This window comes from Mya arenaria, chromosome 10, assembly GCF_026914265.1.
Source record: "Mya arenaria isolate MELC-2E11 chromosome 10, ASM2691426v1".
In the NCBI taxonomy this organism is placed as follows: Eukaryota; Metazoa; Mollusca; class Bivalvia; order Myida; family Myidae; genus Mya; species Mya arenaria.
In genome coordinates this window covers 68,252,693-68,277,157 of record NC_069131.1, presented here as the reverse complement: position 1 = coordinate 68,277,157, position 24,465 = coordinate 68,252,693, and the positions used below count along the sequence as shown (strand labels likewise).

Below are 24,465 nucleotides of genomic sequence, written 5' to 3'. Positions count from 1 at the left end.
TGCTCTAGTCACTGGAGAGTAATTGCCCTTTTATGATAGAAATAACCTAAAATTTGTCTTATTTAATCAATTATTTTAGAAATCTTTTTACAATTATCACCAAATTTGGTCAGAAGTGTATGGTTTGAATATCTTGGTCAAGTTTGATAATCTGCCATGTCGCCTCCGGAGATATGACCCTTGTATAGGCAAAAACTGTGTCGGTTTTGTAAATTTGGCTCCACATGCAACCACTTGTCACCAAATTTGGTGTACTGCAAGGGCGGGCATATTTTATGACAGCTGGTGCTTTTGTTAATTTTGCATTTAGTATTCATCATGTTGCGTAGGGAAAAGTTTGGTGTTACACAGAGCACTTTGATGCCCAAGGTACACTTTATCTCTAATAAACAATTTGATAAAGATTTGTTTACTTTCACACTGTTACTATATATAATAGAGGGATCGAACGATTACAATTGATTACAATGCATTTACCTTTATTAAGATAACATTACCTAAGTTTATCAATTACCTGATTGATAAGTTTTGACAATTAAAAGTAAACACTTTCTGGTATAAGCATTAAATTCTTTCATCAGTTTGCTTTACCGTATTATTTGTTTCAATTAATATAATTTCAAACTCACAAGCATATTTTTTGAAAAGGTCCGATTTATATGCTTTTAGATTATAACCTGCAGTTCCGTCTAAAGAGAAAACTTTCATTATGTTTCCGTGCTTAATTGTTTAGAACCAGTTGGAGCCTGTGTTAGTCCCACCAAAATGGTCGTGGTATGGAGCTTGTGTCTTTCTTTCACCCCAAAGGCCATGGGTTGGAGCCCATTTCCTCCTCACACCCAAAAATCCTTGAGTTGAGGTTCGTGTCCTCATTTTACCTGAGGTTTGTTTCAGATGTCCAATCAAACATCCAGATTTCACCTCATTAATTACTTAATATAATTGTACAAGGTTTCAGCTTTCGATCTGCCCAGGTTATTCAAAACAGTTAAACATATATATGAATCACCTGAGTTACTGGGGGGGGGGGGGTCCTTATTTATTTCCCATAGAACCCTTATGAATGAGAAAGTGGGAGTGGTCAAGTGGTTACAATAAATGTCTGCCTCAGAACCGAAAAGTCCTTAGTTCAAGCTTTGCCCAGGTAAAGTGCTCTCTGATACCCTCTCAAAGAAAGGTCCTTGAGTATGGGCATTTTGTAACATTAACACAGGGAACTGACTCTGCAGTTATATTTAACTGTCTGGCTGTTTCCTAGCCCTGGGAGTGACAAATAATGCCCACAAATAGGTAGAACTAATGCTTATAAACTTTTGATTTTGGAATGGATATTATTTTTCAAAATTGGAACATCCATGCAAAATGCGTCATTGATATTAAATCATCATTCTCATCATAACTGATATCTTAGATGCCTAGAAAAGGCCTGGGTCTTCACGATGAAGCGAAAACTTTTGACTGAAAAGCTTCAATTACAATATGCTGACAATATTCAACAATCAATGATGAACAACTGATCATTGACTCATCGTTTCTTGCAGGATGTCATCAAGGGATGGGAGTGGCTGCATGGAAATAGTTGCATCCTCTCAACCTTTGAATTTTTTTCTTCTCATTTCTTACTTCTCAGTGGGGGAATGTTCTATTTGAACCTCTCAAAAAGTCCGTCAGCTCCGGTTTCATCCGAGACATAATAAACTCATATCTTAGATGTCTTCACATTCCCAAACAGAGATAAAATAATCATCCAACTGCTGTTGACTCATTGTTCCTATCAAGATGATGTCACCATCACACACTTGTTTGTTTGTTTTATAAACTTATAGATATGATTTCATGATTATAATCTTCATCATGTCATTTCAAGTAATCTTTTCATATCTAGATATATGTAATCATTGCAATGGAAGTGAATTGTTGACAGATTTAGTTTTATTTTAATTTTTGCATCTGGTTGGGATCAAACCCCTGATTCTTGCTCTGCAGACAGCGACTCTATTGCATGTCTTAAAAGCTAGCTCAATAGCAAGACAGTATATATATATTTAGCTATATATTCAATACCTGGTGACATAAAGTGCATGCTTTTTTTGAGGGCGTGAACTAGCAATTTGTTACATGAATTATATTAAAAGTTTGAGGTAACAAAGGAGCAAATCTTTGCTAACTGCTGTGGGTCTTTTCAACGGTTGATGTATTATTTTAGCTTGGCTCTGTAGCTTCATGAAACCTTCATCAATCATCGCTTATGGAGAAGTCTATATGTTTTGTAAGTAGGGGTATTCACCAACACATATTCATGAAGAAACATCCAAAAAGAAATATATTGAATGGCCGTCCATGAAATTTGTTTGTCTGCAATAGCTTGACCATTACTTATCTCAGTTTAAAAGGTTGCAAATAAATTTAAGATGAAATAATCACTATTAGCTGTGGTGGCTGACTCCTGCTAAGTGGTGTGACGTAAAAGTATTCTATAATTATTGATCATATTCGCCACACCCAGTGGCAGGTTATCACTGTTTTGCTCTTTCGTCAAAAAAATAGGAAATGGCAGTAAACAGTCACCATACTTTGTACTTGAAACATGAGATCAACTTTTTTATATTATGAAGAAATATTTTTGTCTTCTCAAAGGGTAATTTAAACAAATTTAATTGGAATTATACAGTGCTCCAGCAAGGCTACGTCAGAAAGAGCACTTTTAATGCGCATCGAATGAGCCTTTAAATGGGTCACTTAATTGCAAGGGCCAATGTTCAATTGTTATTGTATATGTGTTTTAACTACTTTCAAAACTAATAGTTTGTTGACGACACTTTAAATGTTATCTTTGGCTTAACTTCCTTAGTGTCAAAATTATGTATATTTATTGTTTTTATACTTTTTTCTGAAAGGTGACTTGACAATATGTCAAATATCAAATATAGTTCATATTCATGAACGAGGCGTGGTAAAAAGGCAGCAGGGTGCCAGAAAAGGGCAGCAGGGTACTCCCCCCTGTTATTTAGGCCTAGCCTGGAGCACTGGAGTATATTGAGGGATGGTGGTCAAGTTACAGCAACAAGCAATTTTTAGTATTGGCCTTATGGTGAAGGGTTTCACATGTACTCAAGATTGAAGAGTAGTCACTAATGTTTTTAACAAGAAATGTATATTTCATGTTTACCCTTAACCTGGTTGTTGGTGATTGGTTGCTTTATTGAATAACTATAAGGCCATGGTCAGAGAAAAAATATTTTTAAAATTTGCATCCCCAGCCATTCTCGTCAACAGCCTGATGCTTTTGTTGGACAAAATGTTCAGCTTTGGTCCAAAGGTAAAATAGATGAAATCTAAACATTTTAGACTCATGTTATTTTGGTTAAACAGAAAAAAGAAATCCATCATATTCTGGGAACGTCCATATGAGAACCTAAAGATATTTTTTCCCATGGCTTCGTTGAATAAAACTTACAAACTAATGTAACCAAAATGCTTCACAATTCTATATACTTACATTATATGTATGAATAAATAAATGTATATTAAGGTTTTCCACATTTATTGAACTGAAAATCCACTGGAATTATGTATATATAGATGAATATTCCATTTTAAGATTTCTTCTGATATGTTGTTATTTAGTGTACAAAAAAGTGTGAACAAAATCTTAAAATTGATGTTAATTGTAAAATATAAGACATTCAGATTATAATATTCATTAGAGTTATTCATAATTTATATCCAAACTGTTCTTCCAAGATTTCAACTTTTATGTTGGTTTATAAGTATTGATAATCTGCGTTCTTTGTTAAGAAATAACTATTTTGATAGCCATTTGAAATAAGTGTTGAAGAAGTGTTCCATTAGCATTGTGAAACAGATGAAAAATCAATAGACGTTCTTTGCAGTATCAAATTGGTTCAATATTTAATTGTATATTTTGTAGTATTCAGAAATCTTGGCAAAACAACACATCCTTTGGTCAAATGTTCAGAGCATTGTTGAAGGTTAAACAACATTGTCAGCATCATCGTTGTTAACTTGTTTTTGAAGTCTTTATGTTTGTGTTAGATTCATGGACATGGACATACTTGTGATCTGCAATACAGTCGAAATCCATTGGCTGGATAGCGCTAATGGCTCGATTTTCTCGTTGACTTAAACTTGATGTAAAGGACTGATCTTTTTACCCTTTGTTCGTTTTGCTCGATATTGGCAAGTCTCGAAGAGTTTTTTACCGATCCCTTGGATTTCAAGTCAACGGGTTTCGACTGTACATGTAATATGTCAATTGAGAAAACTTTTTTAGCTATGCATGTTTGATTAAAATACGAGATTAAAACAAAGTATTTTATCTTTAAAAGTTAACAATGATGCCATAAACAATGTTTTTAACTTCACCAAAGTTCTGAACAATCGTCCAATTGTCTGTTAAAATTTAAAATGACATAAAAAATTCTTACAACCTACAGCTGGTGTTTTTCCTGGGCGAAGGTCTGTGTTTGTTATGTGCTGGACTGTACTACATGTACCTACCAGTGGAGAGGGTCGGCACGCGGGTTCGACACATAGTGGCCCTTGTTATCGGTATTCTGATTGGGACGCTCAGTTTCGGATGGTAAGAATCAATGCTTTAGTTATAATACATGTAGAAAATCAATGGCTTGTTGCAACACTGAGTCAGACCTTACTCAATAGAATCAATAGAATGTGTTTCGTTTGTTTTGCGCTGAGATCTCAAACTATCCATGTTTTTTTGCATATTGTACATGTGGTTCTTGTCATGTGACCTGTGCTAAAAATGAAATTAAAGAAATACATAACTCTGAAAAAATGTGATGTTATTTGAAACTGTTAGATGTTATTTACTGCCATTGCATGTCATTATGTAAGTAAACAACACGCATTCCTTTTGTGTGAAATATGCAACAACTGTCTTTTTAATGTCAATTTAAAAAAAATGAAAGTTAAAGTCTGTAAAAAAAAACTTGGGCATGCTCGCTGCCTAGCTGGTATATTAGCAAACCTTGTTACAGTCTTTCGTTCGTATATGCCCTTGGGTCAGATTGTTACATCTGCATCAGAAACAGTCATGAAAGATACTAAATATTGTTAATATTGCAACCCCTTAGTTATAGGTGGTATCATAACAAGCTTTATATTATTGTTTTAGATTTATAAGCAGTATTTACACAAAAAAATAGTAATTCAATGTGCAATACAAATTGGGATTCAATGATAGAATGATACACATCATGTATCCTGTAAATCACATGTACATCAATGAATCATCATTTTAGCCTCAAAACACTTGACATCCTTCAAGAACATCTAGAATCAAGCATAAGTACTCATGAAAACACTTTGTAACAAACAGCTGAGGCATTCTTAATACTAACATTGCTCTTAACCAGGCAGTTGATAAATATGTTTTCTTTTTATTTCAGGCAGTTTTCTTACAATTCATATATATATATATATATATATATATATATATATATATATATATATATATATATATATATATATATATATATATATATATATATATATATGAACACTATACATTTCAAGCAGTTCTTGTTGTATTACAGTTAGCTCTGTCACATTATCACTTTAAATTTAAAGCAATAATTGTTGCATGATCAATGTATATTTCAAGCATTTCTGGTGCATGATCGCTTTATATTTCAGGCAAGTCTGTCACATGATAAAAGTATATTTCAGGCAGTTCTGTCACACTATCACTGTATATTTCAGGCAGTTCTGTCACATGATCACTGAATACTTCAGGCATTGCTGTCACATGGTCACTGTATATTTCAGGCAGTTCTGTCACACGATCACTGTATACTTCAGGCAGCTCTATCACACTATCACTGTATATTTCAGGCAGTTCTGTCACATGATCACTGAATAATTCAGGCATTGCAGTCACATGATCACTGAATATTTCAGGCAGTTCTGTCAAATGATCACTGTATACTTCAGGCAGTTCTGTCACACTATCACTGTATATTTCAGGCAGTTCTGTCACATGATCACTGATTAATTCAGGCAGTTCTGTCACACGATCGCTATATATTTCAGGCAGTTCTGTCACACTATCACTGTATATTTCAGGCAGTTCTGTCACATGATCACTGAATAATTCAGGCAGTTCTGTCACAAGATAACTGTATACTTCAGGCAGCTCTGTCACACTATCACTGTATATTTCAGGCAGTTCTGTCACATGATCACTGAATAATTCAGGCAGTTTTGTCACATGGTCACTGTATATTTCAGGCAGTTCTGTCACATGTTCACTGTATATTTCAGGCAGTTCTGTCACACCATCACTGTATATTTCAGGCAGTTCTGTCACATGATCACTGTATATTTCAGGCAGTTCTGTCACATGTTCACTGTATATTTCAGGCAGTTTTGTCACATGTACGCCCAGACAACCCTTTGTTACATTGCTATGCTGATTCTACCAAGCTCCTGCATGCATATGTAAGTAATCCTGAAAGTAAACAAAAATGTAATTTGTCAACAATTTAAGACCATTGCATCTAACAATTGGTCAGGATTTTTGTCTTGATGTTTTTTTGGAAAAGTTGAATTGAGGGGGGGGTGGGGGGTTAATCTAGCTTACTACGAGATCTTAATCTCACATTTGCCAATAAGAGCCATAATAAATGTGTAAGCCTTAATTAACATAGGTGGCACTATCAATCAGGGATGGTGTTAATCATTGGGGGATACAACTACTACTACTAATTCTAATTAAAATGAAACACATTTTGCATTATCATTGTATGGTTTTAAGTATAACCATCGCCATTTTCACGAAAAAAATATTTTTCGTCACTGTCAACAAACATGGTGGCCGAAATTGACAGACGTTTTTGACGTATTTCCAAAAGCATAGATTAAAAGTTTTTTCTCCGACTTTTCACAGAATATTTTTCCTGCGTCTAATACCCCCTATCGTCTTATAACCAGTCATTTACGGTATATATATTAAAAGAAGGCCCCCAAGACAGTTACAAGACAGTTTTTGCCAAAAAATAATTGTGCTTGCAAAAATCTAAAGCAAATGGAAATAAGTACCCATTAGTTTTGTTTAATGACTTTTAAATTTCATGTTTATTGGGCAAGACATGAAAAAACTTTCTTGGAGATATTTTTAACATATAATGTAATTATTTATATATAAAAAATGCCATCTGTGACTCAATTCTGCCAGCCATGTGACTGATTTGAGCCATTATCAACTTGAAGACTGAGAATCTTAGACTTGCGAACCATCTGGGACAATTTCCTGTGTAACCGGATGACCATATCAATATTTCCCCATGTAGTAGACATACAGTAACAGTGTATTTGCATATTAGAAATCTCCATTTCACAGCAGCTTTGATATGATCTCAGCTTTAATCTTATTGGAAATCCATAGTTAGTGAGGATAAAACCTGTTTGGTGTAACTTTATACATGATAGGAGGCTACCAAGAATGTTTTACCCTTCCATAATACACAAACCTGCTCTTGACATGGACCAACAAACATCTTGTAGGAATGTGTTTATAAATTTCCTATTTTCTTTTTAAAATCCAATTAAAAGAAAATCAGCAACTCAGACTAAGTAACTGGCTCTTATAAATTGACATCTTTTTAGCACTAGATACATAAAAACATTGCATCGTGTTATAGAAGAGTTTGGGGCATTAAGAGCTTTTAAGGTCTTCCAATGCCTATTGGCTGTATTATGGCTTATAAACCCAGTATTGCATCCCCCATGTGGTTTAAAAAGGAATTATGAAGTCAAAGGGGAAATATATAACATTTATTCATGCTCACAGCTGCTAAGTAAGTACTAGTTGTTCAAGCAGTATCACTTTGTTTTATTAACCAGGTTTTCACATAGTGAAACCTGGTTATTAGAATGACGAACGTCGTTGTTCGGTCTATAGAAAGAGTTTATGGGTACCTTTCATGGGATTGTGTTTGGGGGCCCTAGGGTCAAGGTCACTGTTACTAAAAATAGAAAAATGGTTGAAACTGAATATCTTTTGTTAGGGTTGACATATCTTGACCAAACTTGGTCTATAGGAAAAGTTTATGGATATTTTCATGGGATTGTGTTTGGGGTCCCTAGGGTCAAGGTCAAGGTCACTGTTACTAAAAATAGAAAAATAGTTGAAACTGAATAACTTTAGTCAGGGTCCACATATCTCGACCAAACCAGGTATAAAGGAAGAGTTTATTGATACCTTTCATGGGATTGCGTTTGGGGTCCCTAGATTCAAGGACAAGGTCACTGTTACTAAAAATAGAAAAATGGTTGAAACTGAATAACATAAGTTAGGGTTGACATATCCTGACCCAACTTGGTATAAAGGAAAAGTTTATGGATACCTTTTAATGGATTGCATTTGGGGTCTCTAGGGTCAAGGTCACTGTTACTAAATATAGAAAAAACAGATACAGGCTGAAGTTCTTCTGTCAATCATTAAAAACCTGGTTTCGTCGCATTGCTTGTTTAATTATAAAATGACTAATTGCTTTTCATTTACAAATGAATATTGAAATATTGATGGTATGACAGGTCACAAGTTGAAAGTGGAATCCTCAGCATCCCTAACCAAACCCTTGATCAGCCCTTGTTCACCTAAATGGACATCATAGTATTTCTGTTCTTGGCAGACTTGAGACAGGGATGCATAACAAATGTCAAAATGATTAAAAAAATTATCCCTGAACCCTCACTATTGTTGCTAGGATATGCCCCTGCATTCTCTAATAATCTTTATTTCAGAGGGGTGTTTGTCCTAGCCATGGGTTACCTTGTGACGTTACATCTATATCGAGCGTACATGATACCTGAGGATGTCCTGTACAGTATTGATGTCTCTGGGTAAGATTACCGTATTTGTCCTAATGATCACCTAAGCCCATGTCATTTTTTCAAACCATTCGCACTAAAAAAAAAAAGTTGCTGTGTAACCTTTTTGTGGTACATTAGGGTACTTGTTTTAGTAATGGTGACAGCTGGTGCACTGTCAACCAAATGCTGGCCAATAAGTCATATAACAGTAAAATAGCATCATTGTTTTTATTGAATGTTTGAACTCAGTGTAAGCATTTTTTAGAGCCTTCACTCAGTTTAAATGCTAAGGAAAAGATTCACTTGGCTTAATGTTGTTTTTTTATATTCTTGATGTTTGTATGTTAGATATAATTATGTACTCTGGTAGTGTTTATTTCCACCAACAAAGCGAAGCCCCCTTTAAGCTCCTAGGTTTGTAGAACTTAAAGAGAATAAAGAGAGCATTTAAACATATCTGTTATAGTTGACTTGTTAAGAATTGGTGGGGTGTATATTGAGTTGGAAAGAACACTGTCCTGTATTTTTCAAAACTCCTTTTTAAACTAACACATTTTTATTTCAGCCCAGTTATGATTGTCACACAAAAGATAACCAGTCTAGCTTTTAGTGTACACGATGGTTGCTATGGAAACAAAGACATAATGTCAGATTTACGGAAACGATACATTGTCAGGTACATAGTAGAATTTAGCAAATACTTTGTTTCTTAAAGGGACCAGACACCAGATGGTCCAAAAACTAGCAAATACAGTATTTCCTCCAAACAAGCCTAGAATTGTCAATGGGAGCTAGTAGGAGGCGGATGAGACATTATTTTACATGATTCCAAAATAAACGCAACAATCATGTTGCTGTCTCATCTGTGTTTCCTCATTTACAAATAGTGCATGATGGTTTCATAGTTTAAATCATAACTGTTGATGAGTATAGATACTATACCGACCCAATTTTAAACATACTGGGATAAATGTGGTAGATAACCCCAGTAGATTCCAATTTTGGAAAAATGTGCAAAAACTACAAAAAGATATATGTGTCGGAAGTGATGTGATTCATCAGTAAGTAAGATTCATTGCGTTGTACACAGTTTAATGTAAGTTTTTGACAATTTACTTTTTTTCTTGCAATTGCATCATCTGATGTGTTAAGTCCCTTTAAGACCTTGACCTAAATATTATGACATACACCATTTTTTGACGATACTGATATTTATTTATATCGCAAATGTTATGGATGTAAAATTTATGCCCCTTGATGAAGTTTGAAATAGTATATTATAATAGCCATTCTACCTGCCAAGTGTTTTATTTTCATATTTTTTCAAGTGTATAAAAAGCATAATACAATTTTAAAATTTCAATATGTAATTTTAAGAAGGAGGGTCGGAAGGTTATTATGGTCATGACATTGAAGATGTGACAAGCAGTTTGATAAATTCCTAATTAATTACTCCGTTCAAGATATTCTATTTATTATAAAAACTAATTTGTTGGTTTTCAGCATAAAAACGTCACAATATAGAGGTCACATTTTCGATAATATTCATTGATTGTGTCATGTCAAGTTATAACACTAGTAGTATACATATATATATATATATGAAAGGTTTGTTATGAAGTTAATTCATGATCTCAATGTCATTTATGATTTAACTAAAGGTGGAAAGTCTTGAGGCCAATTTTATATAACTTTGATAAGTTGTCCACAGGGTATTTCTCGGCTAGTTGACTAATAAAGACAATTTAATTAATTGGTTAGTAGTTATTATTGGATAAATATTGACCAATCAATAATTGATTTGTATTAAAGCCTGAACAAAAAGCTTAACTGGTTAAATTCAATTGACAGCTGAACTTTTGGAAGTAATTGTCTATCAATTAAGCTCATTTAAAAAACAGTTCACATCGGCCTTTCAGAGTTAATAAGAGTTAAAAACAGATAAAAGCAGATAAGCTTCAATTTTCATATCAAATGTAAAAATATATTTGAAAAAAAACCCATAAAAAACATATCAGTGCTATAATATGTTGTTTAATGATATTAATTAAAAAAATAAAAATAAATTAAAACAAATATTGCGCCGGCAGCAGGGATCGAACCAAGGCCCTTATGCTCTACAGGCAAGAATTTAACCACAGACAGACACCAGGTCTAAAAAATACATATGGTTCGGGTTACCTGACCCTACCTACGTAATAGGCACTGACCTTTCTGTTTTTATAGTGAGTTGTTATATATATATATTTTTATTTTAAGTGTGTGTTTTAATATGTAGTTTAAATACATTTAAAGCTTTATACAGAAGCTTTCTTTAACACCATTTTCCAATGGTGACTATAACGTTTTACCAAAAAATTTAATAAAAAACCCCAAAACCCTACCTACCCTTCCTGTTTTTGAAAAGGATGTAACCCTAACCAATTTTTTTTTATTTCTTTGGCCCCACAGTGACAGATGACTGCAGAAGGGTTTATGGGGTTTATGAAACATATATATATATATATATATATACAATTTGTAATGTTTGGAACATTCGAGCAAGTTGATTTACATTCAAATATTTCTGTTTATTTGCTGTAAAGTATTTACATACTTCTAAACAAAGTTCACCTTTTTGTTGATTTGTTTATCAGAGAGTAATTAAGAAATCCGAAAATGCCAGATGCAACCAGTAATTCATTTCTTTATTTGTGAAATAACATTTAATGGTTATATGCATTGTGTTTTCAATAGTTGATGATCTATAATGGATGTATAATGCACCAATCAATTGTAACCACGGCCCCCTCAGGTCGGGAATAGCGGGGACTTTGACTCTCAGTCCAGCAAAGTCCGGCTAAAATCCCCACCCTGCGTGAGCGAATTGCCGCTAAAATCCCTGCTAAATGCCCCCACACCCCAGGGACCCTAGGTAAAGCCCATTCCCGGCTATTTTTGGCGTGAAGACAAAACCCTTTGGGTTTTGATATCATCAAGCAATGTATCATATGTAACACTTAAAATATTTTTTTATCCTTAAAAGAATGCCACATAGGTCATTATGTCTCCTCCATAAATAGGGTGGCATATTGTTTTATGCTCGAGTTGTCCGTCCAGCCATACGTCTGTCACAAATGGTGTCTGCTCCATATCTCTTTTGAGGGTTAAGGATTTTGAAATAACTTGGATAAAATGTTAACCACACTGTACAGAGGGCATGCTACCACCATCATCTTTCAAGGTTACACTTAGAGGGCAAATGTCATATGGCCTTATTTCGTGTCTGCTCCATATCTCTTGAAATGCTTGAAGGGTTTTGAAATAACTTGCCTAAAATGTTCACCATACTGTGCAGAGGGCATGAACTTACCTCCATTTTCTTTCAAGGTCACACTCATAGGTCAAAGGTCATATGACTTTATCTCATGTCTGCTCCATATCTCTTGAAATGCTTGAAGGGTTTTGAAATAATTTAACACAAATGTTCACCATATTAAAAATGTGCAGAGAGATTTTACAACCAGCTTGGATGAAGGTCATACTTAGAGGTCCAAGGTCATATGACTACTTTTCGTGTCGACTCCATATCTCTTGAACCCCTTAAAGGATTTTTAAATAACTCGCCACAAATGTTCATATAGAGGGACAATGTGAAGAGGGGTAGACATCTGGTTTTGACTACAAAAACAACCATCTTGTAAAGAACAAAATCACAAACAGCAATGACTTCATCTAAACTTTATATATATGGTAGTTTATATCAGCAAACAAAACCCTTTCAAATGATACCCTTACTGTATGGGGTCACAAGGCATCAACATTTAACATAATGGTTTTGTGAATTGAATGGGATCCTCGGGCAGACAATAGCTTATTTGTGGTTCAAATACCTAAAGTTATCTTTCTTGTTTCCAGTCGTCAGCCCAGCCTGCTGGAGTACTATAGTTACATGTTTTACTTCCAAGGCGTTGTGGTGGGACCGTTGTGTTTCTACAAGGACTATATCTCGTTTGTGGAGGGGGCAGATATCTCACCAAAGAAGGGGAAGAATGGATTGGTAGGACTTAGCTGCCATTTTTAGCTTGTCATGTTTTTTCACACACAAAAATTGGTGTACCGTAGTATAGTTAAAGACTTAGTTTCATCGTAGGCATTGTTGTTGTCATCATCATGCAAAAACTTATTGTTGTTCATAATTTATATTCCATTAAGGATATGAACATATTCACCATATATTTGCAGGAAAATAATAATGTGTACCAGTCCAACAGAAAACTGTCTCCGTTTGTAAGTAACCCTTTACACCATAACTCCCAATAGAACAATTCTACTAATAGCAATTTTATTTGTGTTTGTTATATATTATAGTCAATCTTTTCTCTCTGTTTTTCCACACAAGTCATTTGCACTTGAAAGCAATTTGAATGATAACCTTATAGGGTTTTAGCCACTGGCTTTAAAAAGGACAGTGTGCTGCAGAAGAGGTATAGGGTGCTGCAGAAGAGGGCTAGGGTGCTGCAGAAGAGGGCTAGGGTGCTGCAGAAGAGGGATAGGGTGCCAAGGGTGAAAGGGCTCATTGTATTGTGCTGAATAGCATTTAGAACATTATGAATTTTTTGCAGAAATATCAGGAATTGTGTTTAATTGGAGTTACTTTATTACTGGGTTTCCACAGCCAAATATGTAAATTGTGTATGTATTTTATTTTATAATCACATAAGTTTTAATCAAGTCAAAAGAAATATTTCAGTATCTTATGTAATCTAATATCTGAAGCAGAAGCATACACATTCTGTCCCCAGTTTCAACGATCTTAGACACTTATACGGCTCATTAGCCAAGCACACTATTTTCGCTTTGGGTATAATTTGTGTTATTTTCTTCTTTAAAGCGTTTTGAGAATATTAAAGTTATTTCTTAATAAAGTTATCATGATTATCTATTTTTTGTTTTGAAAAGTATAATTTAAGATTAGCTAAAGGAAATAAGATAAATAAGATTGTTATGATTAAGATTTTTGAGAGATTCAGCCCTTCAGTTTGACTCGGACTCAGAAACGTTTAACTTGGACTCAGAAACGTTTGACTCGGACTCAGAAATGTTTGACTCGGACTCAGAAACGTTTGACTCGGACTCAGAAACGTTTGACTCGGACTCAGAAACGTTTGACTCAGACTTAGAAACGTTAAAAAAAAGAATTGTTGTACAAATGCTATTATATAGACGCAAAGATGGTAACAAATGACAAATGTGTTACAAATAATCTGTTCTACAATCAGGCACATATCTTGAATCAAAATTAGTTATATTAAACATATTTTGAAACATTTAAGAGTTCAGTTTTCTGAGTCTGAAAATCAGACTCGAGGCATAAGTGAATATGGGTCTTCGTTAGGGCAGATGGGTGTTACAGTAGAAGACAGGGGGCAGCACCCTCCTATACAAGTCATTATATATTCAGAACTATTACTATTATTGCTCTAGATATGAACATGCAGTTAAATGTCACATTTGTATTGGTTTTTAAATAATCATGCTAGTTTATATATTTTTTGACTGCGCTTTTAAAACACCATACTAATTACATTTCATTATCAATTAAAATATTATTCTGATTTGACCTGAGAACACATTGATTTCCTTGCCTGGTAAAAATCACAGAATCACTTGATGTATATAGTGCATGAAATCTTCCTGATGTATAATTCTAACATAAATATCTTTCTGTGAATATTCTTCAGAATGTAGTTGTGTACAAGTTGTGTATCGCTCTGTTCTGGTTGGGGTTCCATTTCACCTTCAAACCTGTCTACCCTGAAATGCTTAATGCAGGTACATCATTTATATTTATGCAATCTAGAATTAAAGATAAATAATTATTTATGAAATTTAGAATTAAAGATATATTATTATTTATGAAATCTAGAATTAAAGATACATTATTATTTATGCAATCTAGAATTAAAGATACATTATTATTTATGAAATCTAGAATTAAAGATACATTATTATTTATGCAATCTAGAATTAAAGATATATTATTATTTATGAAATTTAGAATTAAAGATATATTATTATTTATGAAATCTAGAATTAAAGATATATTATTATTTATGAAATCTAGAATTAAAGATAAATAATTATTTATGAAATTTAGAATTAAAGATACAATCTAGAATTAAAAATACATATTATATATGCAATCTAGAATTAAAGATACATTATTATTTATGCAATCTAGAATTAAAGATACATATTATTTATGCAATCTAGAATTAAAGATACAATCTAGAATTAAAAATACATATTATTTATGCAATCTAGAATTAAAGATACATATTATTTATGCAATCTAGAATTAAAGATACAATCTAGAATTAAAAATACATATTATTTATGCAATCTAGAATTAAAGATACATTATTATTTATGAAATCTAAATTTAAAGATAAATTATTATTTATGAAATCTAAAAAAGATTTTTAGCCCATCTGATTCTTAAAGATCCTTGTCTTGTTGATGTTGTCGGCATCGGTGTACAAAACCTTTACTCTTGGCCATTACTCAAAAACTGTAAAAATCTTCGAATGAAACTTGGTACATATGTTGCTACTGACAATAAGCATATGTAAAGCAAGACCCATAACTCTGGCTATTTGTTGAGTTATGCCCATTCTGGAACTGAAAAAATATCACAACAGATGAGAATTGGCATTTGCTTATCAGTGCTCTTGTTGCCATCGTTCCTTTTTTCATTTTGTTGCATATTTATAAAAATAGAAAAAAAATCTGCATTATATATCGAAGAGATTTACATTGTCATGGCATTGCAGAACAGTCAACATTAATATTGCAAAAACAAAGCGTTGGACTGTGAATCGGACAACCCGGGTTCGATTCCCGGGCGGACCAGGTCACTTCTGTTGTGATTGGTTATGAAATCCTTTCTATGACCATTCACACTGTACCACTGCCCCTGGCATGTACAGAAGTTATCAGTTCCTTGCAGAGGTGAAGGCACCTAGTACTGGTAAACCACCAGATAGTCTGCCCAGGAAAGGTGTGCGGTGGTTGAACTGTCACTCTGGGACCCTTTAATGTGCTCACGCTGGGACCCGGAGTATAAACTACTAACACCACCACCAGTTTTGCTGCTGCAGAAGACTACTTTGACCCTCCAAATCCAACGCAAAAATGGTTCAGCCCGTCATCTTCCAGGTCAACCATGTCCCTGCAAACGAATCTATGATTGATATGTATCAGTATAGATATATTTGCCTTAGTCTTATGATGAACTTATTTATGTGTGTTTTCAGATTTAGAGTTTATCAGAAGTCATGTGTTTCTATACAGAGTGTGGTACATGTTGATCTCAATGCTGTGTTGTCGAGCCAAGTATTATGTGGCTTTTACACTAGGTAAGTTTTTCTTGGAACTTGGTGTTTACATCCTCGGCACCCCAGCGTATCAGGACTTATATGATACCTTGGGCAAGTCAGCTTCAAAAATCTCGTACTCATGAATAATTGATTAGGTGAAATCAAGCCGCTTGATTGGTCGCATGAGACACACCTCATGCGGAGCGGAAATGGCCGAAAAGTTACGGATGTAATCTCGGTTCGAATTAATCCAATGAGATCACAGCTTACAAATCGTTTTAGGCAGAATATTGTTAAATATGCCGATAGCTCTTTACAAAGGAGATTCTTTCCTTTTTGTTCTCGGCTATTTCATTGGTTGGAAAATCCTTAAGAATATTCAAGATTTACGAAATATCCCTAGCCGATTTGCCCAGGGTATCCTACGCTGAAATGCCGAGGATGGATGTTTAAGTCATATTGCCTTTAATAATGTTAATATTTAGAGCAAATTCATTGCCTTAACTCGATGGGATCACAGCTAAAAAAATTCCAAATGATAAAGCCTTTGCAAAACGATCATTGTATCTGTGAATGAGAAAAAGACTTGTGACTTATGAAATCAATTTTAAGATATCAGATTTTATTTCTACATAAAAATATGATATTTTTTATTCTTTTAGCAATTTCTTGGAAAACGTCTCTGTTTTAAAACATGTATATTGATGAGGATGACGGACGTAGACAGTGAGCACTTGAAATATTGGCTTAACATAAACACACAAATACTGACATTTTTCTAGATAAAAATAAAATGTTTTGGATATTTCTTGTAGGTGATGCCATATGCAATGCGAGTGGACTTGGATTCAATGGTTATGACAGCGAGGGGAATCCAAAGTGGGATCTCATCACAAATGTTAGCATAAGGGGCATCGAGGTATGAACTACATTGCTGGAACTCTTACAACGAAGGATTTAAGCTGTAAATTCAAAATGGGACATCTTCACAAATGTTATCAATAAGAATAACTGCTCCTTTTAATTAAGTTTCAACTTCAAAACAGACCTCGACACAAATGTTAGTGGTAAGAATAATGTGCGTTTGGGTATTGATAAGAATAACGTCCCTTTGAATCGAGATAAGAATAAGGTCCCTTTGAATTGAGATAAGAATAAGGTCCCTTTGAATTGAGATAAGAATACGGTCCCTTTAAATTGAGATAAGAATAACGTCCCTTTGAATTGAGATAAGAATAAGGTCCCTTTGTTTTGAGATAGGAATAAGGTCCCTTTGAATTGAGATAAGAATAAGGTCCCTTTGAATCGAGATAAGAATAAGGTCCCTTTGAATTGAGATAAGAATAAGGTCCCTTTGTTTTGAGATAAGAATAAGGTCCCTTTGAATCGAGATAAGAATAACGTCCCTTTGAATCGAGATAAGAATAACGTCCCTTTGAATTGAGATAAGAATAACGTCCCTTTGAATTGAGATAAGAATAAGGTACCTTTGAATCGAGATAAGAACAACGTCCCTTTGAATTGAGATAAGAATAACGTCCCTTTGAATCGAGATAAGAATAAGGTCCCTTTGAATCGAGATAAGAATAACGTCCCTTTGAATTGAGATAAGAATAAGGTCCCTTTGTATTGAGATAAGAATAAGGTCCCTTTGAATCGAGATAAGAATAAGGTCCCTTTGTTTTGAGATAAGAATAAGGTCCCTTTGAATTGAGATAAGAATAAGGTCCCTTTGAATCGAGATAAGAATAACGTCCCTTTGAATTGAGATAAGAATAAGGTCCCTTTGTATTGAGATAAGAATATGTCCCTTTGAATTGAGATAAGAATGAAGCTCTCCGTTTTACTACTCATATATGAGACTTCATCAAAAATGTTAGTATTAGGAATAATGGCCACTATTAAATGAAGGATTTTAGTTGCAACACCAAAATGGCACCTTGTCACATTTATTACCATGATGGGCTTTGAGGTAAGAGTTATGGTCCCTTTACATTGATGAATGCTTTTAATATTCTATTGGTAACTTAAACTTTGTTAACATCTACTGACCTCCAATAAATTAAAACCTGAATTGCAATGTTATTGTCATATTTATTATAGCAAAAGATCAAAACTGCTTCGATTTTAAAATACTACCGGTGAACAGTTAAACATCTTTGTATACTATTCTTGAACATAACACCAATTAGATTGTCTCGATATCTCAAAATCCATGAATGTTATAGTGAACATACAAGTTATGTATTTCCAATCCAGACCTATTTATTTGAAGTATAAAATGAAATGATGTTCATTTTATTGTATGTATTTTAAGTCAACATTTTTTTTCTAGGGAGCGACCAGTTTCAAAACGTATGTGGACAACTGGAACATTCAGACCGCCACATGGCTGAGGCATGTTTGTTATGATCGTATACCTGTACAGAAGCGTTTTTTCACCTTCTTTCTTAGTGCGCTGTGGCATGGCTGCTACGCGGGATATTACTTCACATTTGTATCTGCAGTGCCCTTATCTGAAGTGGCACGAAAGGTAAATAAATAACTGAATAAATGAATAAATAAATAAATAATAGATTAAATAAAATAATTAATTAATTGATAAATAAATAAATAAATAAATAAATAAATAAATAATTTATTTATTTATTTATTTATTTATTTATTTATTTATTTATTTATTTATTTATTTATTTATTTATTTATTTATTTATTTATTTATTTATTTATTTAAATAAATAAATAAAAACAAATGAATCGATAAAATAAAAATAAATAAATTGATGGCCTTACTTCAAATGCCAAAGATGCATTTTTTCTGTTTCTGAATTTTTGCATCACTAAAATCATAAAGACTTAAAAGGCAAGCCGCATCTAACTGCAAAATGCCCAGTAAATAATTAAGGATTGATTCTTATTTTTTGTGCGTTCATGCAGTATGAACGTTCGGCCGCGATTTTGCATATGCATAAACCGCGCTAGCTAATATTTAAGCTATACACCTACCTCCCTAATATCACGTGATAACACCGACTAGCTATTCACGCATAAGGAATGGATTCTACCTGGTAGACATACCCAGTAATCTTTTTTTAATGGAAAAATAAGAAATAACTGCTAAATTCAAATAAATTGTAAACTATGTGGTACTTTAGTTACTAAGTTTAAATGCATTGTACACAACGATGCCAAGTTTATGTCAGTTTTTGACAATTTTCTTTTTTTTCGCTATTTTATCATACGTAAGACAGCCCCTTTAAAATGCAGTTATCTATTCAAAATAAAATAAATTCCACATTGCAAACATTAATGCACATATTCATAAAATTGTTTTTCCAGGTGCGAAGAAAAATTCGTCCATATTTCCAAACAAGCGAGGGTCGTAAAATGGCGTACAACATATTGACATGGTTTTCCACTCACATTGTGATATCTTACATGGTCGTGCCCTTCACTATTCTCCACCTGGGCCCGACCTTTATTTTCTACAGTTTGTAAGTATCCTGGGGGATAGGAATGTGATATGCTGGAGGTCAGCTTATTCCAGTTTGGTTAGAATGTGACCCTGGGGGATAGGAAGGTGATATGCTAGAGGTCAGCTTATTCCTGTTTGGTTACAATGTGACCCGGGGGGATAGGAATGTGATATGCTGGAGGTCAGCTTATTCCAGTTTGGTTACAATGTGACCTTGGGGGATAGGAAGGTGATATGCTGGAGGTCAGCTTATTCCTGTATGGTTACAATGTGACCCTGGGGAATAGGAATGTGATATGCTGGAGGTCAGCTTATTCCAGTTTGGTTACAATGTGACCCTGGGGGATAGGAATGTGATATGCTGGAGGTCAGCTTATTCCAGTTTGGTTACAATGTGACCCTGGGGGATAGGAATGTGATATGCTGGAGGTCAGCTTATTCCAGTTTGGTTACAATGTGACCCTGGGGCTGGAGGTCAGCTTATTCCTGTTTGGTTACAATGTGACCCTGGGGGATAGGAATGTGATATGCTGGAGGTCAGCTTATTCCAGTTTGGTTACAATGTGACCCTGGGGGATAGGAATGTGATATGCTGGAGGTCAGCTTATTCCAGTTTGGTTACAATGTGACCCTGGGGCTGGAGGTCAGCTTATTCCTGTTTGGTTACAATGTGACCCTGGGGGATAGGAATGTGATATGCTGGAGGTCAGCTTATTCCAGTTTGGTTACAATGTGACCTTGGGGGATAGGAAGGTGATATGCTGGAGGTCAGCTTATTCCTGTATGGTTACAATGTGACCCTGGGGAATAGGAATGTGATATGCTGGAGGTCAGCTTATTCCAGTTTGGTTACAATGTGACCCTGGGGGATAGGAATGTGATATGCTGGAGGTCAGCTTATTCCAGTTTGGTTACAATGTGACCCTGGGGGATAGGAATGTGATATGCTGGAGGTCAGCTTATTCCAGTTTGGTTACAATGTGACCCTGGGGCTGGAGGTCAGCTTATTCCTGTTTGGTTACAATGTGACCCTGGGGGATAGGAATGTGATATGCTGGAGGTCAGCTTATTCCAGTTTGGTTACAATGTGACCCTGGGGGAATAGGAATGTGATATGCTGGAGGTCAGCTTATTCCTGTTTGGTTACAATGTGACCCTGGGGAATAGGAATGTGATATGCTGGAGGTCAGCTTATTCCTGTTTGGTTACAATGTGACCCTGGGGGATAGGAATGTGATATGCTGGAGGTCAGCTTATTCCAGTTTGGTTACAATGTGACCCTGGGAGATAGGAATGTGATATGCTGGAGGTCAGCTTATTCCTGTTTGGTTACAATGTGACCCTGGGGGATAGGAATGTGATATGCTGGAGGTCAGCTTATTCCAGTTTGGTTACAATGTGACCCTGGGGGATAGGAATGTGATATGCTGGAGGTCAGCTTATTCCTGTTTGGTTACAATGTGACCCTGGGGAATAGGAATGTGATATGCTGGAGGTCAGCTTATTCCAGTTTGGTTACAATGTGACCCTGGGGGATAGGAATGTGATATGCTGGAGGTCAGCTTATTCCTGTTTGGTTACAATGTGACCCTGGGGAATAGGAATGTGATATGCTGGAGGTCAGCTTATTCCAGTTTGGTTACAATGTGTCCCTGGGGGATAGGAATGTGATATGCTGGAGGTCAGCTTATTCCAGTTTGGTTACAATGTGACACTGGGGGATAGGAATGTGATATGCTGGAGGTCAGCTTATTCCTGTTTGGTTACAATGTGACCCTGGGGGATAGGAATGTGATATGCTGGAGGTCAGCTTATTCCAGTTTGGTTACAATGTGACCCTGGGGGATAGGAATGTGATATGCTGGAGGTCAGCTTATTCCTGTTTGGTTACAATGTGACCCTGGGGGATAGGAATGTGATATGCTGGAGGTCAGCTTATTCCAGTTTGGTTACAATGTGACCCTGGGGGAATAGGAATGTGATATGCTGGAGGTCAGCTTATTCCTGTTTGGTTACAATGTGACCCTGGGGAATAGGAATGTGATATGCTGGAGGTCAGCTTATTCCTGTTTGGTTACAATGTGACCCTGGGGAATAGGAATGTGATATGCTGGAGGTCAGCTTATTCCTGTTTGGTTACAATGTGACCCGGGGGTGGGGGGAATAAGAATGTGATATGCTGGAAGTCAGCTTATTCCTGTTTGGTTACAATGTGACCCGGGGGTGGGGGGAATAAGAATGTGATATGCTGGAAGTCAGCTTATTCCTGTATGGTTACAATGTGACCCGGGGGTGGGGGGAATAAGAATGTGATATGCTGGAAGTCAGCTTATTCCTGTTTGGTTACAATGTGACCCTGGGGGATAGGAATGTGATATGCTGGAGGTCAGCTTATTCCTGTTTGGTTACAATGTGACCCTGGGGGATAGGAATGTGATATGCTGGAGGTCAGCTTATTCCAGTTTGGTTACAATGTGACACTGGGGGATAGGAATGTGATATGCTGGAGGTCAGCTTATTCCTGTTTGGTTACAATGTGACCCTGGGGGATAGGAATGTGATATGCTGGAGGTCAGCTTATTCCAGTTTGGTTACAATGTGACCCTGGGGGATAGGAATGTGATATGCTGGAGGTCAGCTTATTCCTGTTTGGTTACAATGTGACCCTGGGGGATAGGAATGTGATATGCTGGAGGTCAGCTTATTCCAGTTTGGTTACAATGTGACCCTGGGGGAATAGGAATGTGATATGCTGGAAGTCAGCTTATTCCTGTTTGGTTACAATGTGACCCTGGGGAATAGGAATGTGATATGCTGGAGGTCAGCTTATTCCTGTTTGGTTACAATGTGACCCTGGGGAATAGAAATGTGATATGCTGGAGGTCAGCTTATTCCTGTTTGGTTACAATGTGACCCGGGGGTGGGGGGAATAAGAATGTGATATGCTGGAAGTCAGCTTATTCCTGTTTGGTTACAATGTGACCCGGGGGTGGGGGGAATAAGAATGTGATATGCTGGAAGTCAGCTTATTCCTGTATGGTTACAATGTGACCCGGGGGTGGGGGGAATAAGAATGTGATATGCTGGAAGTCAGCTTATTCCTGTTTGGTTACAATGTGACCCTGGGGGATAGGAATGTGATATGCTGGAGGTCAGCTTATTCCTGTTTGGTTACAATGTGACCCTGGGGGATAGGAATGTGATATGCTGGAGGTCAGCTTATTCCTGTTTGGTTACAATGTGACCCGGGGGTGGGGGGAATAAAAATGTGATATGCTGGAGGTAAGCTTATTCCTGTTTGGTTACAATGTGACCCGGGGGTGGGGGGAATAAAAATGTGATATGCTGGAAGTCAGCTTATTCCTGTTTGGTTACAATGTGACTCTGGGGGAGTAGGTACGTGATATGCTGGAGGTCAGCTTATTCCTGTTTGGTTACAATGTGACCCTGGGGGATAGGAAGGTAATATGCTGGAAGTCAGCTTATTCCTGTTTGGTTACAATGTGACCCGGGGGTGGGGGGAATAAGAATGTGATATGCTGGAGGTCAGCTTATTCCTGTTTGGTTACAATGTGACCCTGGGGGATAGGAATGTGATATGCTGGAGGTCAGCTTATTCCTGTTTGGTTACAATGTGACCTTGGGGGATAGGAAGGTGATATGCTGGAGGTCAGCTTATTCCTGTTTGGTTACAATGTGACCCTGGGGGGATAGGAATGTGATATGCTGGAGGTCAGCTTATTCCAGTTTGGTTACAATGTGACCCTGGGGGATAGGAATGTGATATGCTGGAGGTCAGCTTATTCCAGTTTGGTTACAATGTGACCCTGGGGGATAGGAATGTGATATGCTGGAGGTCAGCTTATTCCTGTTTGGTTACAATGTGACCCTGGGGGATAGGAATGTGATATGCTGGAAGTCAGCTTATTCCTGTTTGGTTACAATGTGACCCTGGGGGATAGGAAGGTGATATGCTGGAGGTCAGCTTATTCCTGTTTGGTTACAATGTGACCCTGGGGGATAGGAAGGTGATATGCTGGAAGTCAGCTTATTCCTGTTTGGTTACAATGTGACCCTGGGGGATAGGAAGGTAATATGCTGGAAGTCAGCTTATTCCTGTTTGGTTACAATGTGACCCTGATGGATAGGAAGGTGATATGCTGGAGGTCAGCTTATTCCTGTTTGGTTACAATGTGACCCGGGGGTGGGGGCAATAAGAATGTGATATGCTGGAAGTCAGCTTATTCCTGTTTGGTTACAATGTGACCCGGGGGTGGGGGGAATAAGAATGTGATATGCTGGAAGTCAGCTTATTCCTGTATAGTTACAATGTGACCCGGGGGTGGGGGGAATAAGAATGTGATATGCTGGAAGTCAGCTTATTCCTGTTTGGTTACAATGTGACCCTGGGGGATAGGAAGGTAATATGCTGGAGGTCAGCTTATTCCTGTATGGTTACAATGTGACCCGGGGGTGGGGGGGAATAAGAATGTGATATGCTGGAAGTCAGCTTATTCCTGTTTGGTTACAATGTGACCCTGGGGGATAGGAAGGTAATATGCTGGAAGTCAGCTTATTCCTGTTTGGTTACAATGTGACCCGGGGATGGGGGGAATAAGAATGTGATATGCTGGAAGTCAGCTTATTCCTGTTTGGTTACTATGTGACCCTGGGGGATAGGAAGGTGATATGCTGGAAGTCAGCTTATTCCTGTATGGTTACAATGTGACCCGGGGGTGGGGGGAATAAGAATGTGATATGCTGGAAGTC

General features: G+C 36.2%; 1 protein-coding gene across 4 annotated transcripts in view; it reads left to right on the top strand.

Annotated features, from left to right (window-relative positions):
* LOC128205818 (lysophospholipid acyltransferase 2-like) overlaps positions 1-24,465 on the top strand; it is a 43,993-nt gene that overhangs the window by 4,656 nt on the left and 14,872 nt on the right. For 2 of the 4 annotated variants that reach the window (XM_052907807.1, XM_052907808.1), the window contains 12 exons: positions 2,207-2,269; positions 4,458-4,603; positions 6,406-6,483; positions 8,791-8,889; positions 9,425-9,535; positions 12,757-12,898; positions 13,084-13,128; positions 14,583-14,673; positions 16,158-16,259; positions 17,036-17,139; positions 18,556-18,753; positions 19,560-19,714. In XM_052907807.1, coding sequence (XP_052763767.1) covers positions 2,249-2,269; positions 4,458-4,603; positions 6,406-6,483; positions 8,791-8,889; positions 9,425-9,535; positions 12,757-12,898; positions 13,084-13,128; positions 14,583-14,673; positions 16,158-16,259; positions 17,036-17,139; positions 18,556-18,753; positions 19,560-19,714 — 1,292 coding nt within the window. In that variant the 5' untranslated portion in view covers positions 2,207-2,248. The remainder of the gene's footprint in view (positions 1-2,206; positions 2,270-4,457; positions 4,604-6,405; positions 6,484-8,790; positions 8,890-9,424; positions 9,536-12,756; positions 12,899-13,083; positions 13,129-14,582; positions 14,674-16,157; positions 16,260-17,035; positions 17,140-18,555; positions 18,754-19,559; positions 19,715-24,465) is intronic. The other 2 variants (XM_052907806.1, XM_052907809.1) reach the window with 1 other exon arrangement.